This window comes from Helobdella robusta (assembly GCF_000326865.2).
Source record: "Helobdella robusta unplaced genomic scaffold HELROscaffold_1, whole genome shotgun sequence".
In the NCBI taxonomy this organism is placed as follows: domain Eukaryota; kingdom Metazoa; phylum Annelida; class Clitellata; order Rhynchobdellida; family Glossiphoniidae; genus Helobdella; species Helobdella robusta.
In genome coordinates, this window is record NW_008703570.1 from 1,555,103 (window position 1) to 1,570,439 (window position 15,337).

At 30.8% G+C, this 15,337-nt stretch overlaps 4 protein-coding genes across 4 annotated transcripts; 2 read left to right on the top strand and 2 right to left on the bottom strand.

Moving 5' to 3' along the window:
• Positions 1–197: 197 nt before the first annotated feature.
• On the top strand, positions 198–806 carry HELRODRAFT_158471 (hypothetical protein; the record flags this gene model as incomplete). The annotated part of the gene is made up of 1 exon (XM_009010535.1): positions 198–806. The coding sequence occupies one exon, from the start codon at positions 198–200 to the stop codon at positions 804–806; it is 609 nt and encodes a 202-aa protein (XP_009008783.1).
• A 312-nt stretch (positions 807–1,118) lies between these two features.
• Positions 1,119–2,536, bottom strand: HELRODRAFT_158472 (hypothetical protein; the record flags this gene model as incomplete). The annotated part of the gene is made up of 2 exons (XM_009010536.1): positions 1,119–1,457; positions 2,378–2,536. 2 exons carry the CDS (start codon positions 2,534–2,536, stop codon positions 1,119–1,121), a joined length of 498 nt encoding a protein of 165 aa, XP_009008784.1.
• A 2,830-nt stretch (positions 2,537–5,366) lies between these two features.
• HELRODRAFT_158473 (hypothetical protein) lies at positions 5,367–6,492 on the bottom strand (the record flags this gene model as incomplete). Its single annotated transcript, XM_009010537.1, has 4 exons — positions 5,367–5,467; positions 5,865–5,958; positions 6,025–6,142; positions 6,332–6,492. 4 exons carry the CDS (start codon positions 6,490–6,492, stop codon positions 5,367–5,369), a joined length of 474 nt encoding a protein of 157 aa, XP_009008785.1.
• A 239-nt stretch (positions 6,493–6,731) lies between these two features.
• HELRODRAFT_158474 (hypothetical protein) lies at positions 6,732–9,479 on the top strand (the record flags this gene model as incomplete). Its single annotated transcript, XM_009010538.1, has 5 exons — positions 6,732–7,828; positions 7,949–8,069; positions 8,268–8,323; positions 8,441–8,511; positions 9,295–9,479. The coding sequence occupies 5 exons, from the start codon at positions 6,732–6,734 to the stop codon at positions 9,477–9,479; spliced, it is 1,530 nt and encodes a 509-aa protein (XP_009008786.1).
• Between the last annotated feature and the right edge of the window lie 5,858 nt (positions 9,480–15,337).

Consider the following 15,337-nt stretch of genomic DNA (forward strand, 5'->3'; position numbering starts at 1 on the left):
TCTGAGTGATGAAGCTTTTGAAGTGACACGTGGTTTCGATAGTTTTAAATGGTTTTGTGATATTTGTCTGAAGAAGTTATGTAACTTTAAAACTCTCTCTAAAGTAGTCAGTGACAACAATGATGAAATCAACTTAAAAGTCGAAAAAATTAACGAAATGAACGGTTTGCTAAAAAATGAACTTAAATTGATAAGAGATGTTGAACAGTAACAGTGCAAAATTAGATAGTCTTGATAGGCCTGATAGCAAGTTATCTGCCGAGATCAGCACATTCAAAAGTGATTTGAAATCTTCTTTTGCTACTGTTGTTGGCCAAGAAGTGAAGAAAAACATTGAGTGTGTCAATCTGGAAGTTAAAACGGTTAAAAAAAAATTAACTGAGTCAATTGATATAAAAGACAGAGAAAGAAATATAATAATTTTCAATTTACAAGAAGGTGAAGATGATAAAATTCGTGTTAAAAATATTTTGTTAAAATTGTCTGATGATATAAAAGATTCACATATAAAATATTTTACAAGACTTGGAAAGAAAAATAATGAATCATCCACACGTCCAATATTGATAGTGTTGGATAGTTTTATGTCTAAAGAGACCGTGATGAAAAATGCACACAAATTGAAATTAATGTCGGTCGAACTGAGTAAAGTCTGGATTAGCAATGATCTGACACCTGAGCAGAGAAGTGAATTAAAGAAACTGGTAGCTGATGCAAAATCGAAAGAAGCGGCACGCAAAGACAATTTTTTATACAGAGTCAGAGATTCTGTGGGAAGATGGCGGATTGTGAAGTTCAGAAATTAACTGATGAGGGTGTTGTTGACTGGAGGGCCAGTCGAAGGATGATTCATGCTACAGCTCAAAAATTAACCATGAAAAATTACAATGATTTAAAAATTGGCCTTCAAATTTTTTTTTTTTTTTTTTTTTAGACAGTGCTTTTGAGAAACATTTTGTTTGTAATTAGCGCTATACAAATTTTCGAATAATAATAATATACATTAAGGTGAGTCGAAATGTAAAAAATATTAAGTTGGAGATCCTGTACATGTCTAAAAAGTTACTTTTCGATGTACTCGTTTGAAAAAACCTCACTTTTTATTTTATGGACAGTGTCTACAGGTCCCAACTCTGACTAGAAAGACTACATAAATACCCAATGTTAGTGTAAAAGTACAGTTGGTCTGTGCTAAGATCCTTCTTGACAGCTTCATCACAATCAGTCACCTTACCAGTAATTGGCAAATAATTAACGATAGGCAATTCATTCGGATCATATTCTAGAGCTGAGCTAATTGTACCTGTCGATGTGGAAGGTCCTGTAGTTCGAGCATAATCCAAGCCTGCCAAAAACCTTCTAAATGGCAGCTCGTTACAGTGTAGAAGGCATACCAACCACTGTAATGGTCTATCTAAGTTCTCCTCCAATTCTTTTTTAGCACTTGTAGTTAGGTGCTAAGCCATTTGCCAATGCATTTTAGTCAATGATTTATAGTTGGTACGTATTTAGATTGTACCAAGGAAATGGTTAAAATACACCAAATAAGGTAAGACTTTAATCAAAAGTTGGGACCCCTAAACGTTTCATAAAAAATCTTTAAATATTATTTTCAAACTGTACTGATGCCAAGACAACTTTTTGTTCATGTACAGGAAAGATAAAAAAATTCGACCCATCCTAATATACATATATACATATATATATATATATATATATATATATATATATATATATATGTATAATAACATTCCAAACATTTAGTAAATTTGCAGATAAGCTTGTCGATTTGCATTGACCATTTTAGCTCATTAATTTAATTGATTAAGTTATTAAACAAAATTCTGATTTATTTCTTGTGTTGACGTAACATGACCTGACCATATACTTAAAATACCTACACTGGCCTTCAAACGCACCAGCGCACATTTCCAGACATATTTCTTAAACTAAAATCAACCAGTTTTTAAATAAATTGTCATTACTCGTATTCACCTCATCTTCAATATAAGTTCCCATACCCCCACAAAAAACTTAATGTCATGATCCAAGGTTAAATCGAAAAAACCCATAAAGTTCACCTAAATAAAGAATATCAATAAACTATACAAATAATATATAAAAAGGAGAAATTAATTAGCCATAATGTTAAATTTACATGGCAAATATTTTTAAAACTAAAATCACTCTTATTTTAAAAGATTGACATCACTCGCATTCAACATAACTTCAAATCTATTCCGGTATCTACCGCCCTGTTCAGGAAAAAGTATCTCCGGATATTTTGGTTTAATATTTTGCGTTAATAGCTTTTTTGATGTCTCGTTGTTCTTTCGTCCTGTGTTTACACTAAAGTACGGTAACGTGATGATCTAACTGGATTTCTCGTCAGTTTGCACGCCATAATTATATAACCTCTTAACCTTCTATGTCTCAGAGTATGTGGGACAAGATTTTTTAAGCGCTCTTCATAATTAGTTTGTGGGACAAGATTTTTTAAGCGCTTTTCATAATTTAAACCACAACATTCCCACATTCTTGTAGCCCTCTTCGATGTCCTCAATCAAATTCTTTGACCATGGAGACCAAATATCAGCTGCATACTCAGTCTTTGAACCGGCAATAGATTTATATAATAACAAAACGAGTTAGAGGACAAATAATTGAAATTAAAAGGGTAGGAAATTAGGCCTAAATAGCTTTTACATTTATTTACACATTTATAAATGTTTATGGAAAGTAAGTTCACCAACAAGCCTGGAATGAATGCATGCATGAGCAAGATTTTTTAAAGTAGATTCAGTCAATGAAGTTTAACTGTTCTCTGATAACGCTCGCCAGATTACATCTGAGATTTGAATTCATCAAAACATGACTTGACTTAGGCTGTTGGTGACCGAATTAGCACCCTGACTTCACTTGTCTTCAAAATTTATAGCTTACATGATTTGACTTCAATTCTAAATTAATTTTCAACAATATTTCATAACAAGACAAACCGCTATAAAGTGATTTACAAACATGATATAGACGTTTAAATAATAACTTACAAAAAAGAAATTAAACAACACAATTCTTTTAAGCATCAATGTATGGCAAACATATATGTAGTAACAATGGTAAAATAGCAAAACATTGATTGATCAATTAATACGGTAATATCTTGATTGACGTGCAAATAATATTTTCAATTTAAAACATTCGACAATGAGAAGATACAAACACACATGCGCGCACACACAACAATATACTATATATATATATATATATATATATATATATATATATATATATATATATATATAAAGTAATTAATTTTTTAAATAATTAACCAGAATTAATCCATTAATTTGCAGCAAGTCGAAGTTAAAACAATTGGCAGCTATGCCTCTACTTTTTTATATGCTGATGACCTGGTCATGGAGGAAATGACTTGAAATTAAATGTTGGTCAAACTAGTTAAGTAGGGGAAAGAGGATTTCGATCCATATACTCTTGATAGTTTTAAGTTCCCCAGAGAGGTAAAGGAATTGTAGGAAATTCCATGCTACCATAAATGAATGCATAAACGATGTTCTGTGGATTGAAAGGAGGTCTCCACACAAGCAGTCTGTTTATAAACGATGCAGAATAAATCTATAAAGCGAAATAGATATACTACACTATGAATTCAGAAAATATTGGATTTGAAATAGTGACGTTTTTCTGTTATTTAGTTGATGTACTAAAAGAAAGATAGAGAGGTCGAGAGAGAAAAAATGGAAAAAGTTCAGAAAAATGACTTCACTGCTGTTTCAAGAGTATCTTTTCGAATTTGAAAATTGAAGCATATAATGCATGTGTAAGAAGATGTCTATTGTGTGGAAAAAAAATTGAAATACATTATATAATGCATGTGTAAGAAAGAATATGCCTATTGTATGGTTGCGAAACGTGATGGCCTACGACTGCTGAAAACTTGAAATTGGAAAGAACAAAAATGCAGATGTTGAAAAGAATCTTTCCAAAAAATTTTATCTAAGTAAAAAGGTCATAAAAAAGAGCTGAGGATAGATAAGTTGTGAGATGTGATGAGAGATATTGGACTGAGATGTTTCGGCCAGGTGGAGCGGAAAGCAAATTAAAATTAGGCGAAAATGCAGAACCTAATCAACCAACTAACAGCATAAGGAAACATGGCTGACCCAAGCTCAGATATGAAGGCTCTGGGTTTGAAACAAGACTCGGTTCAGAATACAGACGAATGGAAAGAACGTGTTAGTGTGTGGTCGTGCGACCTTTCAAAAGGTTAAGTGGTCTTTCTTTTCATTTTTGTGTTTAAATTTAAAAAATCAACATTTTAAGTCGACTACAAAATATAAAAACATAAAATGTAACCTAAATTATGAGTTCTAAATCCTTGTCATATATGTGTATATTACTTTTAAAATGATGTTCTTCCGAATGACAAGTTAACACGATACAAAATCTGTTTCATTTTCATTCGTTAGAAATAATAGGAAATAAATTATTTATCTCATTTTCAAAACATCTTAAAATATTTCATTAAAATTAAAATCTGTTGAGACTTGCTGACGTGTCACTGGTGAGAGTGCAAAAAACCATTCAATGGAAAGCTTGGAATGACAACACAATTAATCTTAAAAAAATGCTACAGACTACCATGTAGCAAATAACCCATTTTAAAGCACAGTATTCCAGTGGTTATTAATTATTACTAAAGTTGTAAAACTAATGTTATAAAATTGTTTTCCTTTGGAGTATTTTCAGAGGCATCGTATTATGATACGACTCTCCTACCATAAATAAACCTACCTGACTTCAACTGATCGGCATACTACACACAAGTAAAATGTACATATCGATATTTTCATAATGTTCAATAATGGCAAAAATTTTAGTCAAGTCAACCAACAAAATTCTGAACACCTTCAAGTTAACTTGTAATTCCATTCGATAGCATTATAGTATGAAGTATAAAATAATCATAAGAGTTGAAAAAGTATTTTAATTATTTTTTTCAACTGTCAGGTTTTGGTGACCATTGTGCGGGTGTTGACATTTCCAAGTCATATAAAGAGGAAAGGCTTAAAGAATCTGAAAATTCATTTTTTTCTGTGTTAGGAATAAATTCACTGTTGAGGTCGGTCATATTGAAGAAGAAGTCTTCTGGTGACGTATATTGGATAATTTCTTTTCCTGTTTGTAAAGTTTTTTAAAAATCGTCTATATTTTCAAACGAATTATTAAAATAAAATAGTAGTTATATTCGATCATGGCTGTTTAACACCTGACTTTTCTAGGTTTTCTCAGGTTATTTTGGTTTGTAAAGTGTTTAAAGCCATAAATTTTATTAAAAAATAAAATTACAATATTTTATCAATTCCAATGATAGATAACATGATAAGAGCCAGGATCCTTCGAAAGGAAATTTTGAACATTATAACGCCATCAGCGTATACTTGCTCTGGAGCAACATTTAGTTTGCCAGCGATTTGAAATAATGTTGATGATAAAAAAAATAAAATGCTTTGAAAACGCAAAATAAATTTTTGAATATGAAAAATGTCTATAATTATTAGTTGGTAATAAAAACTTATGATTAGAACATTGAAATAATTATGATATCAGGTGTTCACAAAATGAATTGAAAAACAAAATTGTGAAATTGAAAAATCTACATTTAAAAACTAAATAACCCGGGTTTTTTTAAAAAAAAAAAAACATGTTTTACAGCCTTGGTGACAGAATTTAGGATAAACATTTCATTTTTCGATGAGTTGTAAATTTATTTTCGTTCCCTCCACTGATATTACGCATAGTTAATTATGAATGAAGTTAAATAATTGAAAAAACGTGCCAACCTTCACTTAACTTCTGCTTCTTGGCGGCAATAGCATCATCATCACCATCACTATCATCATCATCCTTCTTGCTAGGATCATCGGACGTTCCACCCTTCAAACAAATATGAACATCGTGATGGCAGCAGTGAACGAAACAAAAGTTATTTTATTGCATTACTTCAAATGAGATTCCATTGTCAAATGTGTACGGTGAAAAGCTGAAATAGTCGGATAAACTGTCCAAACTATTTTGAAATGAGTCAATATTCTTCGTGATTGAATCCTTGTTAATATCTCTTGAATAAGGAACATTTCAATAAGTTTCATGCAATAATAAAATAAAGAGAATCAAACTCTCAACAATATGAATATTTGTATTCAACATTGAAACTAAGAGGCCAAGTGTCTAAAATAACTTAGTAAACCAATGAAAAAATATATAAAGTAATACCTATAAACGGTATTAAAAAACTGTAAAAAGTTACTTGAAGTATAGTCTTTGTTCAGGTTTAGAAACAAGTTCATTTAGTAACTGTTTATCTGAATTATTAATGCTGGCATCTTGATAAATTTGACCGGGATTTAGCTGAAATGATTGGAAATCTAATAAGTCAGTTGAATTGTTTCCTGAACTGGCCAGTGACATGATAGCCTTCTTAGCAGACGTTTCCTAAGCGAGTTTGAACACAATAAAATGAATTACGATAGAATGTAGAAATGTTTTAAAAAAAGTCACAAAAATTTTTCTCATCAGTGAAAACAAAACGCCATTATACATAAATGAAAATAATTACAGTGCATACATTTTATTGTTTTAAAAATTTTATTAAATAAATTTGCAGAAATTATAATTAATAATAATAATAATAACGAGACATTTCCGATATGTCAAACCGTCCACATGTTATTAGTGATTTTATTTATTTTTTAATTAATAATGTTCATTGTTTCGATAATGAAGTTTTTGCCTCAAACGTTGTTGACTTCTATCGAGTTGAAGAAGTGGTAGCTGGCGTTGAAATTTTGAAAGATGAAATTGATATTATGAAAACTAATAATTTAAAGAATAAACCTGTTGAAAAATTTCAGTTTCGTGGAATAATTAAAAAGGATAAAATACAAGACTGTATTAATTTTTTAAAAATTCTGACGACTAACGGTTTGTTGGATAATTGTTCGGTTTTTGTTAGCCCCAATTTAGCAAGAATTCCAACCGTTTTGAATTGGCTTAATTGCAATTTTCAAATGATAAAAAATGATATTAAGGCCATGTTGAACATACAACGCAAAGTTTTAATTGACACAATGGACGTAAACAACAAATCTCTATTGGATAGTTTATGCAATATCGTATCGTCTCGTTCAATAAATAACAGAGAAATTAATTATGCTAAGGCATGTTCAGCAAATATGCCAGTTGCTAATGATTCTGTTTCAAACTGTACAACACCATGCGTAGTTTTAAAATCCAATTCTTATGTTGCCAACACTGTCACTGCCGTATCATCAGAGAATGTAAAAGTTGTGTCAGATGTCAAGCCTAAGAAAAACTGGCACGACTCAACCGCTCAAAGTTCCCAGTGTGAATCTCATGACGATGAATTTCAGCCAGTTTTGAACAAAAAAAGGAAAAAATCTGCTGCTTCTCCCTGGGTAGGCCAAATGAATCAGCCTACTCCTAATGTTAAATTGAATAAGCCCTCTAAAGTGTTCGGCACAGGCGCCGACTGCCCTTTAAAGTCTTCTAAGGTAATTGAAAAAAAAATTACTTACTATATAGGCAACGTTCAATCGTGCACTAAAGATGTCATTGAAAATCACTTAAAATCAAATGATATTGCTTTCCCACATTGTTTCCCAGTTGTGCGTAAAAGAAACCCGAAGGTTAATACAGGTGATATTATAGCTGAATCGACTGCCTTCAAAATAATTTTGCCTGTTAATGAATTAACAAAATTAAAAAATCCTGACATTTGGCCAAAGTACGCATTTCTTCGTGAATGGAATTTTCGTATTTAAAGGTCGGAAAAAATGCAGAAGGTAGTAATACGCAAAAATTAACAAACATCAAACATGCCGCCAACAAATAACAATTTCGACAGTTCCGAGATTAACCTGATGTTCCATCAAAATGGTCAAGCTGATCTGCTTGAAGTTGTAGATCATGACCTTAATATCCTTAACGATTACTCCTATGTTTGTTCTCAAATGTTGCCTGAGAACGTTAATTCATTTATCGACTTTTATAATTTTAAAATTTTTCATGTAAATAGTCGGAGTTTATTAAATAAGTTAACTGAACTAAATATTTTGATTGATTTGTGTGGTGGAAAATTTGATTTGATTGCTGTTTGTGAAACTTGGTTGAATGATGCCACTGTTGATCTTGTTAACCTATCTAATTTTAGTTTTGTATGCAAGAACCGGTCTGGTAACGTTGGTGGGGGTGTGGGTTTATTTGTCAGAAATGGATTGAGGTTTGTGGTTCGTGATGATTTATTATATTATTTTTCTTCATTTGAATTATTATTAGTTGAAATATTTGTTAATGCTAACACAAACTTTTTGATTATTGTTATATATCGTCTTCCAAGTTCTGATGTTATTTTGTTTTTGAGGGATTTAACATTCTTGCTTCTAAAAATCAAATATGGCTCTTTCAAAGGTATTTATATCGTTGGTGATTTTAATATTAATTTAATTAATGATGACTATAAGCATGTTACAACTCAATTTATTAATTTATTGAATTCTTTTGGTTTTAATTCATTAATTTCAAGTGCAACGCGTGTTACTATCAATAGCAAATCTTTACTTGATAATATTTTTACTAATAACATTACAAATCATAAGTCTGGTGTCATTTGGTCTTCCTTTTCTGATCATTTTCCAATTTTTACATCTTTCGTTATTTCAGGTCTTGATTTGCCTAAACCTTCTGTTTTATCTTTTAATTATTCTAGTTCTAATATTAAGTTTTTGAATATGTATCTTATTAATTATGACTGGAGCCCTGTCTTTAACTGTTCCGATACTGATTTGGCATTTGAAATATTTACTGATATTATTAGAAATGCAGTCATTCTACATTGTAAAGCATCCCGCAAATTATCGCATAAGAGAAAACCCTGGATCTCCAAGGGTTTGGTTATTTCCTCTATCACCAAAAATAAATTATATAAAGTTTTTTTGGGTTCAAGGTCTATGTCTGATAAAATAGCTTACACAAAGTACAAAAACATTTTTTCAAAGTTATGTAAGTTATCCGAAAATCTTTATTACAATAATCAATTTATTAATTGTAAATTAAATGGTAGATAATGCTGGAAAGTATTGAAAGCATGCCTGGGTCTTAAAACTTCTGAGCCATTTGATATTATGATTGATAGACATTTCATTATGGATGATACACAATTATATAATCACTTCAACAATCATTTTTCATCAGTAAATAATGTTGCTGATGCACTTCATTCTTCTGATCATAATTTTGGTTATAGGAAGTATATTGATAGTGGTGTTTCTGATTCATTTGTTCTGTTTGAATGCCTTCCACATGAAATTATTGACGTTGTAAAGAACCTTAAAAACACTCATAGTTGCGGAGATGACTTCATTTCTAATTTTTATTAAAAAATATTGTTTATAATATTTTGTTACCGTTACTTCATTTAATTAATTTGTCATTTAAAAATGGGCATTTTCCTAGTTGTCTTAAAATTTCGAAAATTTTACCCTTGTTTAAATCTGGTGACCGTCACTGTATTAATAATTATCGTCCAATTTCGGTACTTTCTAGCTTATCTAAATTGATTAAAAAAATTACCTTAAATCGTCTTATCAAATTTTTTAATTCTTATAATGTAATGTGTTTGAATCAATATGGATTTCGTGATAATTTATCAACTGAATTTGCTGTTATTGATGTTGTCAATTATATATCTCTTGCTCTTGAATCTAAAAAATACTCTATTGGTATCTTCATCGATCTTTGTAAGGCTTTTGATTCTTTAGATCATAAAATTCTAATGTCTAAGTTATTTTCTTATGGGATTCGTGGTTTAGCTTATGGTTGGTTTTTCTCTTACTTTAATAATCGTTTTCAGTATGTATCTGTTAATAACTCTAAGTCTTTCTTGTCTCCAATTACATATGGTGTTCCTCAAGGTTCTATCCTGGGGCCGTTCTCTTTAATATTTATATTAATGATTTTATAAATTCGTCTAGTATTTTAAAATTTATTTTATTTGCAGATGATACTACCCTTTTGCACTCATTCAGATCTCCATATTTTAGTCTCTATTATTAACTACGAGTTGAATCTTATTTATGATTGGGTGGTTTCAAATAATTTACGTATTAACCTTGATAAAACTTCCTTTATATTATTTGGTCCTTAAATAAAAACTAGCATTGTTTTTCCTATTCTTTTAATCAATGATTACGCTATTAAGAGGATTGAATCAGTTAAATTCTTAGGTATTATTATCTCTTCTAACTTGTCCTGGTTAGCCCACATCAAACATATTTCATGTAAGTTATCAAAAAACTTAGGTCTAATTTACCGCTTAAGGTAAATATATATATATATATATATATATATATATATATATATATATATATATATATATATATATATATATATATATATATATATAAATAATCTTGCCGTTAAAATTTTGAAAATCGCGTTTTATGTTTAATGTTATAAAATTTATTTTATTCGTTTTCTGTTTTAAATAATTTATATAAATTAATAATTATTTGTTCTTTCTTATCTTATCAAATATCTTACATACATTATATATAATGCCCTGAAGATGAGTTATTTATAACTCGAAATCTGCAAATTTATTTAAAAAAATTTTTAAAACAATAAAATGTCTAATTTTTCTGACATTAAGAAACTAAAAAGAAATATAAACAAGTTGAACAATGTTGAAAGTAGTGTTGAATTTTCGAAATGTTGCATTAACAACAGTCTGCTACCAAAATACACCCACACAAAGAAAGAACATTGCTAACATTGTTTTGTTTAGGAAAAAGTTAAATGAGTTTTTATTAACAATTGGCCCACCATAAAATCATATAATAAATATATGGTTCGATTTTATTATCATATTAATTTAATTTCATTTATTGAGATGTTCGTTTTTTTTTGTTGCCGCCTTTTACTTCGATTTACTCTTTAAATTTCATTTCGCTGTTTTGGTTGCATTTAGTCACAAGACGCATAATAACTAATTATTATTATTATTATTGTTATCGTGTAATAGCACGCGCATAGCCCCTTGCCATCACAAAACAAAGCTCAAAATAACGGGACAAACTAACATAAAATAAATATACGTAATAACGAGGAAGTTCCAATCTGACTGAAAATTAAAGAATTAAAATTAAACAAGACACATTTGCGATTTAATTTCAAGCTAATTTATTTACAGAAGAATGATTGTTAATTAATTAAATATTAAAATTTTTTTTACATATATAAGTGTTTAAAATTGCAACAAGAACGATAAATTAAATGTTAGCTTGCCAATTATACTTTATATCACCAAAAAAATTATCAATTGCTGATTAAAAGCAATCAGGGAATCTGCGTTAACGGCAGCCGAGGGCATCATATTCCAATCATCCACCACTCTGTTCGAGAAGTAGAATCTATAACAGTCTCTGTGACAAATAGTTGTAGTTAACTTGAAGTTGTGCCCTTATTATTACTTAACATAATAGTTCTGACGTTCATATTATTTTCCTCTTTTCTTATTTTTCCTTTACTGAAGTGACACGGTGGCCTATACATGTTATTTTTCTTATTTGCATAACCCAGGCCTTTGTTCCTGTGATTTGCATTCATTGTTGTCAATGACTTAGTTAATTTTACTATCTTTTTTATTTATTGATACGGTTTCTTTGTTCGGGCTAGTTACTTCGGTGTTATGTTTTACTGCCGCGGTGTTATGTTTTACTGCCGCGGTGTTATGTTTTATTGCTTCGGTATCATGTACTTGCCCTTTTGTCGATGCACTTTGGTCGATGTTGCTTTCTTCAGTGTCTTCATCGGTACCATTGGACGTTGTTAGTACATTTTATTATTGTCCTTCTCGTCGGGAGTATCGTTGAAATCTTTTGTTGTTTGTTTATCAGGGGTTATTTTATGTCGATGAGAATGGCTTCGGCTAATTTCAGATGGGAGTGGCTGGAATTATAGTTAATTATTTTGAAATTGTTGTCCAGAATTTCTCTTGTAATTTCAATATTGTGTGTGTGTGTGTGTTCTAAGTGTGTTTTTATAGAACCTTCCCTTTTGTGCATTGTCAGACGTCTAGTTAGCGATGTTTTAGTTACTCCGATATATGAAACATTCTGGCGTGCACAGCCGTCAAGGGGACATGCAAATTCATATATCAGATGGCTACGTTTTAAAGCCGAACGACGTTGAGGAGTTCAGTTGTTGTTCATGACAAGGTTCGATGTCTTTGCATTCCTATAATAAAATCGTAGTTTTACTTTGTCGGAAGGATTAGTCGGTTTGACATTTTTACATACACACGCACACACACACACACACACACACACACACACACACACGCACACACACACATATATATATGGTGTTCATGACTTTCAATGTTGCTGTAGCTTTGGCTATTCTTATAACAATTTTTTTTGCAATCCAAACCCTACGTAATGTTGCTTCCTAGATATGTGAACTTTTCCACGTTTTCTAACTCAACACCATTTATGACCAGCTTGTGTTCAGTGCTTACGTTAAAAAAACCATAGTTTCTGTTTTCCCAAAGTTCATGGCTAGGCCATATCTCTTTCCTTCTTCATCTAGTGTTTTACAGTCTTTTCCGGTTGTATTATTACCTGCATTATTAGGGCAAATGTATTACATTTTTGAAGATGTCGTTATCATTTTTAAAACGCAAGTTGTTGATATGTATCCCATGTGCAAATATTTTTTTCATCCGTTTTGATCTTGTCCATTACTGTTCCTAGATGAACGATAAAAATAGCTGGCGACATTGGGTCATCTTGTCTTGTACTTTGCTGGTTTTGTACCACATTCCAACCTCGTTACATACTCTAACCGCTAATTTTGCGTTATCGTTCACGTCTTTCAGCAACTGTTTTGGATATCAACTCGGTTAGATTCTAGAATTTCCCATGTCACATTTTGATCAATACTGTCAAAGGCCGTTGGATGTCGATAAAACAATTGCAAATTTTCTTGTTTTTGCGTCTGTCCTTTTCTGCAATACGTTTTATGGCAAATATCTGTTGTACAGTGCTTCTCTCTTATCTAAATCTCGCCTGTTCATCAGCAAAATGTTCATCAACTTGGCTTCTCAGTCTCTTCTGTAATTGCTACATTCCAGCGGGCAACCTATTTTATTTAGCATTACCAGTATTGACCGTTTCTATTCATTTGGTGTTTTTCCTGCTTTCCATATCATATTACACAGCTTGTGCAATTTTTTATCAGAGCTTCTCCTCCGTTCATTAGCATTTCAGCCGCTACTTTGTCATTACCAGGACTTTTGTTTTTTAATCGGTTTACAGCTTGTCTTACTTCATCTTCTAATAAATAATTTTTTACTTCAAATTTTGGTGGTGAGATATCTTTCACCTCTTTTATCACACGATCAACAGTATCTTAATCCATTTGTGCTTTGTAAAGATCAATGCAGTACCCTGTCCATCTATCTATGATGTTTGATTTGTACTGAGCACCTAACCACTTTGATCTTTAATTGATTCAATTCTCGGTTGCCACTTTCCGGTTCCTGATCATTCTGTAAAGCTTTCTCGTTTTGTAGTCTCCTGTAGTATTTCTAAATGTCTCTGCATTGGTCCTCCAGTTGTTTTGCTTTGTCTGTCCTCGCAGCTCTGTAAAAAATTTTTGCCATCACAGATATATCAATTTTGGTAACTGGAGCTTTCGCCCAAATGATTTTTCGCCCGAACAATGGATGATTCGCCCGATTGCTTTTTCGCTCGATGACACTTTCGTCCAATAAAAGATTCATTTTATCATTGGATTGATTTTTGTAATAAAAATGGTTTCAGGTTGGTTTTGTTAGAAGTTTATGTTCGGATACAACTAAACACACAATGCAAAATTACTTTGTATTCACGTTTCGAAACATACAGAAAGAAAATTATAATCGCATTATTAGCATTTTATTAGCATTAAAAAAAATTTTAGAATTAAAAATTTTCCGGAAAAATCTCCGACTCCGGCCGCTCAGAAAATTCCGACTCCGGCAAAAATCTCCGACTCCGACACTCGGATAATAATGCAATGGTTTAGACATGGGTATATAAAAAATTTAAACGATTTTCTTCAAAAAAAAACATAATTTTAATAATTGTATCATAAAAATGTCTTATCATTTTCAAATGAGCTAAATTGAGAATGGGTAAAATTTATCATACAACGGTTAATAAAAAACAAAAAATTAAATTTGAGAAAATAACTGACACCTTTTCGACAAGGTTTGGTTCTTCTTCTTGAGAATCTTTTATCATCAAAGGCAATTTTCGTCTAATCATACTTTGATTTCTTTCATTCATGAATGAAGCAAAAAATTGGAGAAGCTTTGCAATAAAAAATGGATTGTATTTATTAGATGAGAAAGAATCAATTTGATATATATTCAAGTAAATTCTTATCGTCTGTCACATCGACCAAATATACTGATGTACGTGCAGTACGTGCAGTTTGAATTCTCCAAATGACATAACGCAATTAGCAGATCTACAATTATTCATCAAAAAGCTCAAAAAACTACTGATAATTATCGTCAAACATTCAATAGTTGAGAAAAAGTTGTGAAACTCAATACAAGTTGAATAATGCCGAAAACGCAGTGATCTTTATAAATTATTGTATTTATGATAGTCTAAACCCAATATATATATATATATATATATATATATATATATATATATATTTATATATATATATATATATATATATATATATTTGTAATAAGCTTTGCAATAAAAAATGGATTGTATTTATTAGATGAGAAAGAATCAATTTGATATATATTCAAGTAAATTCTTATCGTCTTATCCTGATATATATATATATATATATATCAGATATAGATATATATATATATATATATATATATATCCTGATATATATATATATATATATATATCAGGATAGAAACCATTCACAAAAGTATTGGGTTGTTCGAAAAGTATTTTCGTTTTTTGTGGTGAAAAGGAAAGACGATCTTCGTCGTATGATGAATAAAATTTTGCAGTGACCGGAACAAATAATAATCCGAAGGGGCCGTGTCTGGAGAATATGGTGGGTGTGTCCCATCCGAGCTGCAAAAGCTTTTGGCGAGTGACCAAACTTCTTGTATGAGATCTCGCATTGTTTGGGTGGAACACTACACCTTTTTTGTTGATTAATTCTGGCCTTTTCTGTTGAAGTGCATTATTCAGTTTGTCCAGCTGAT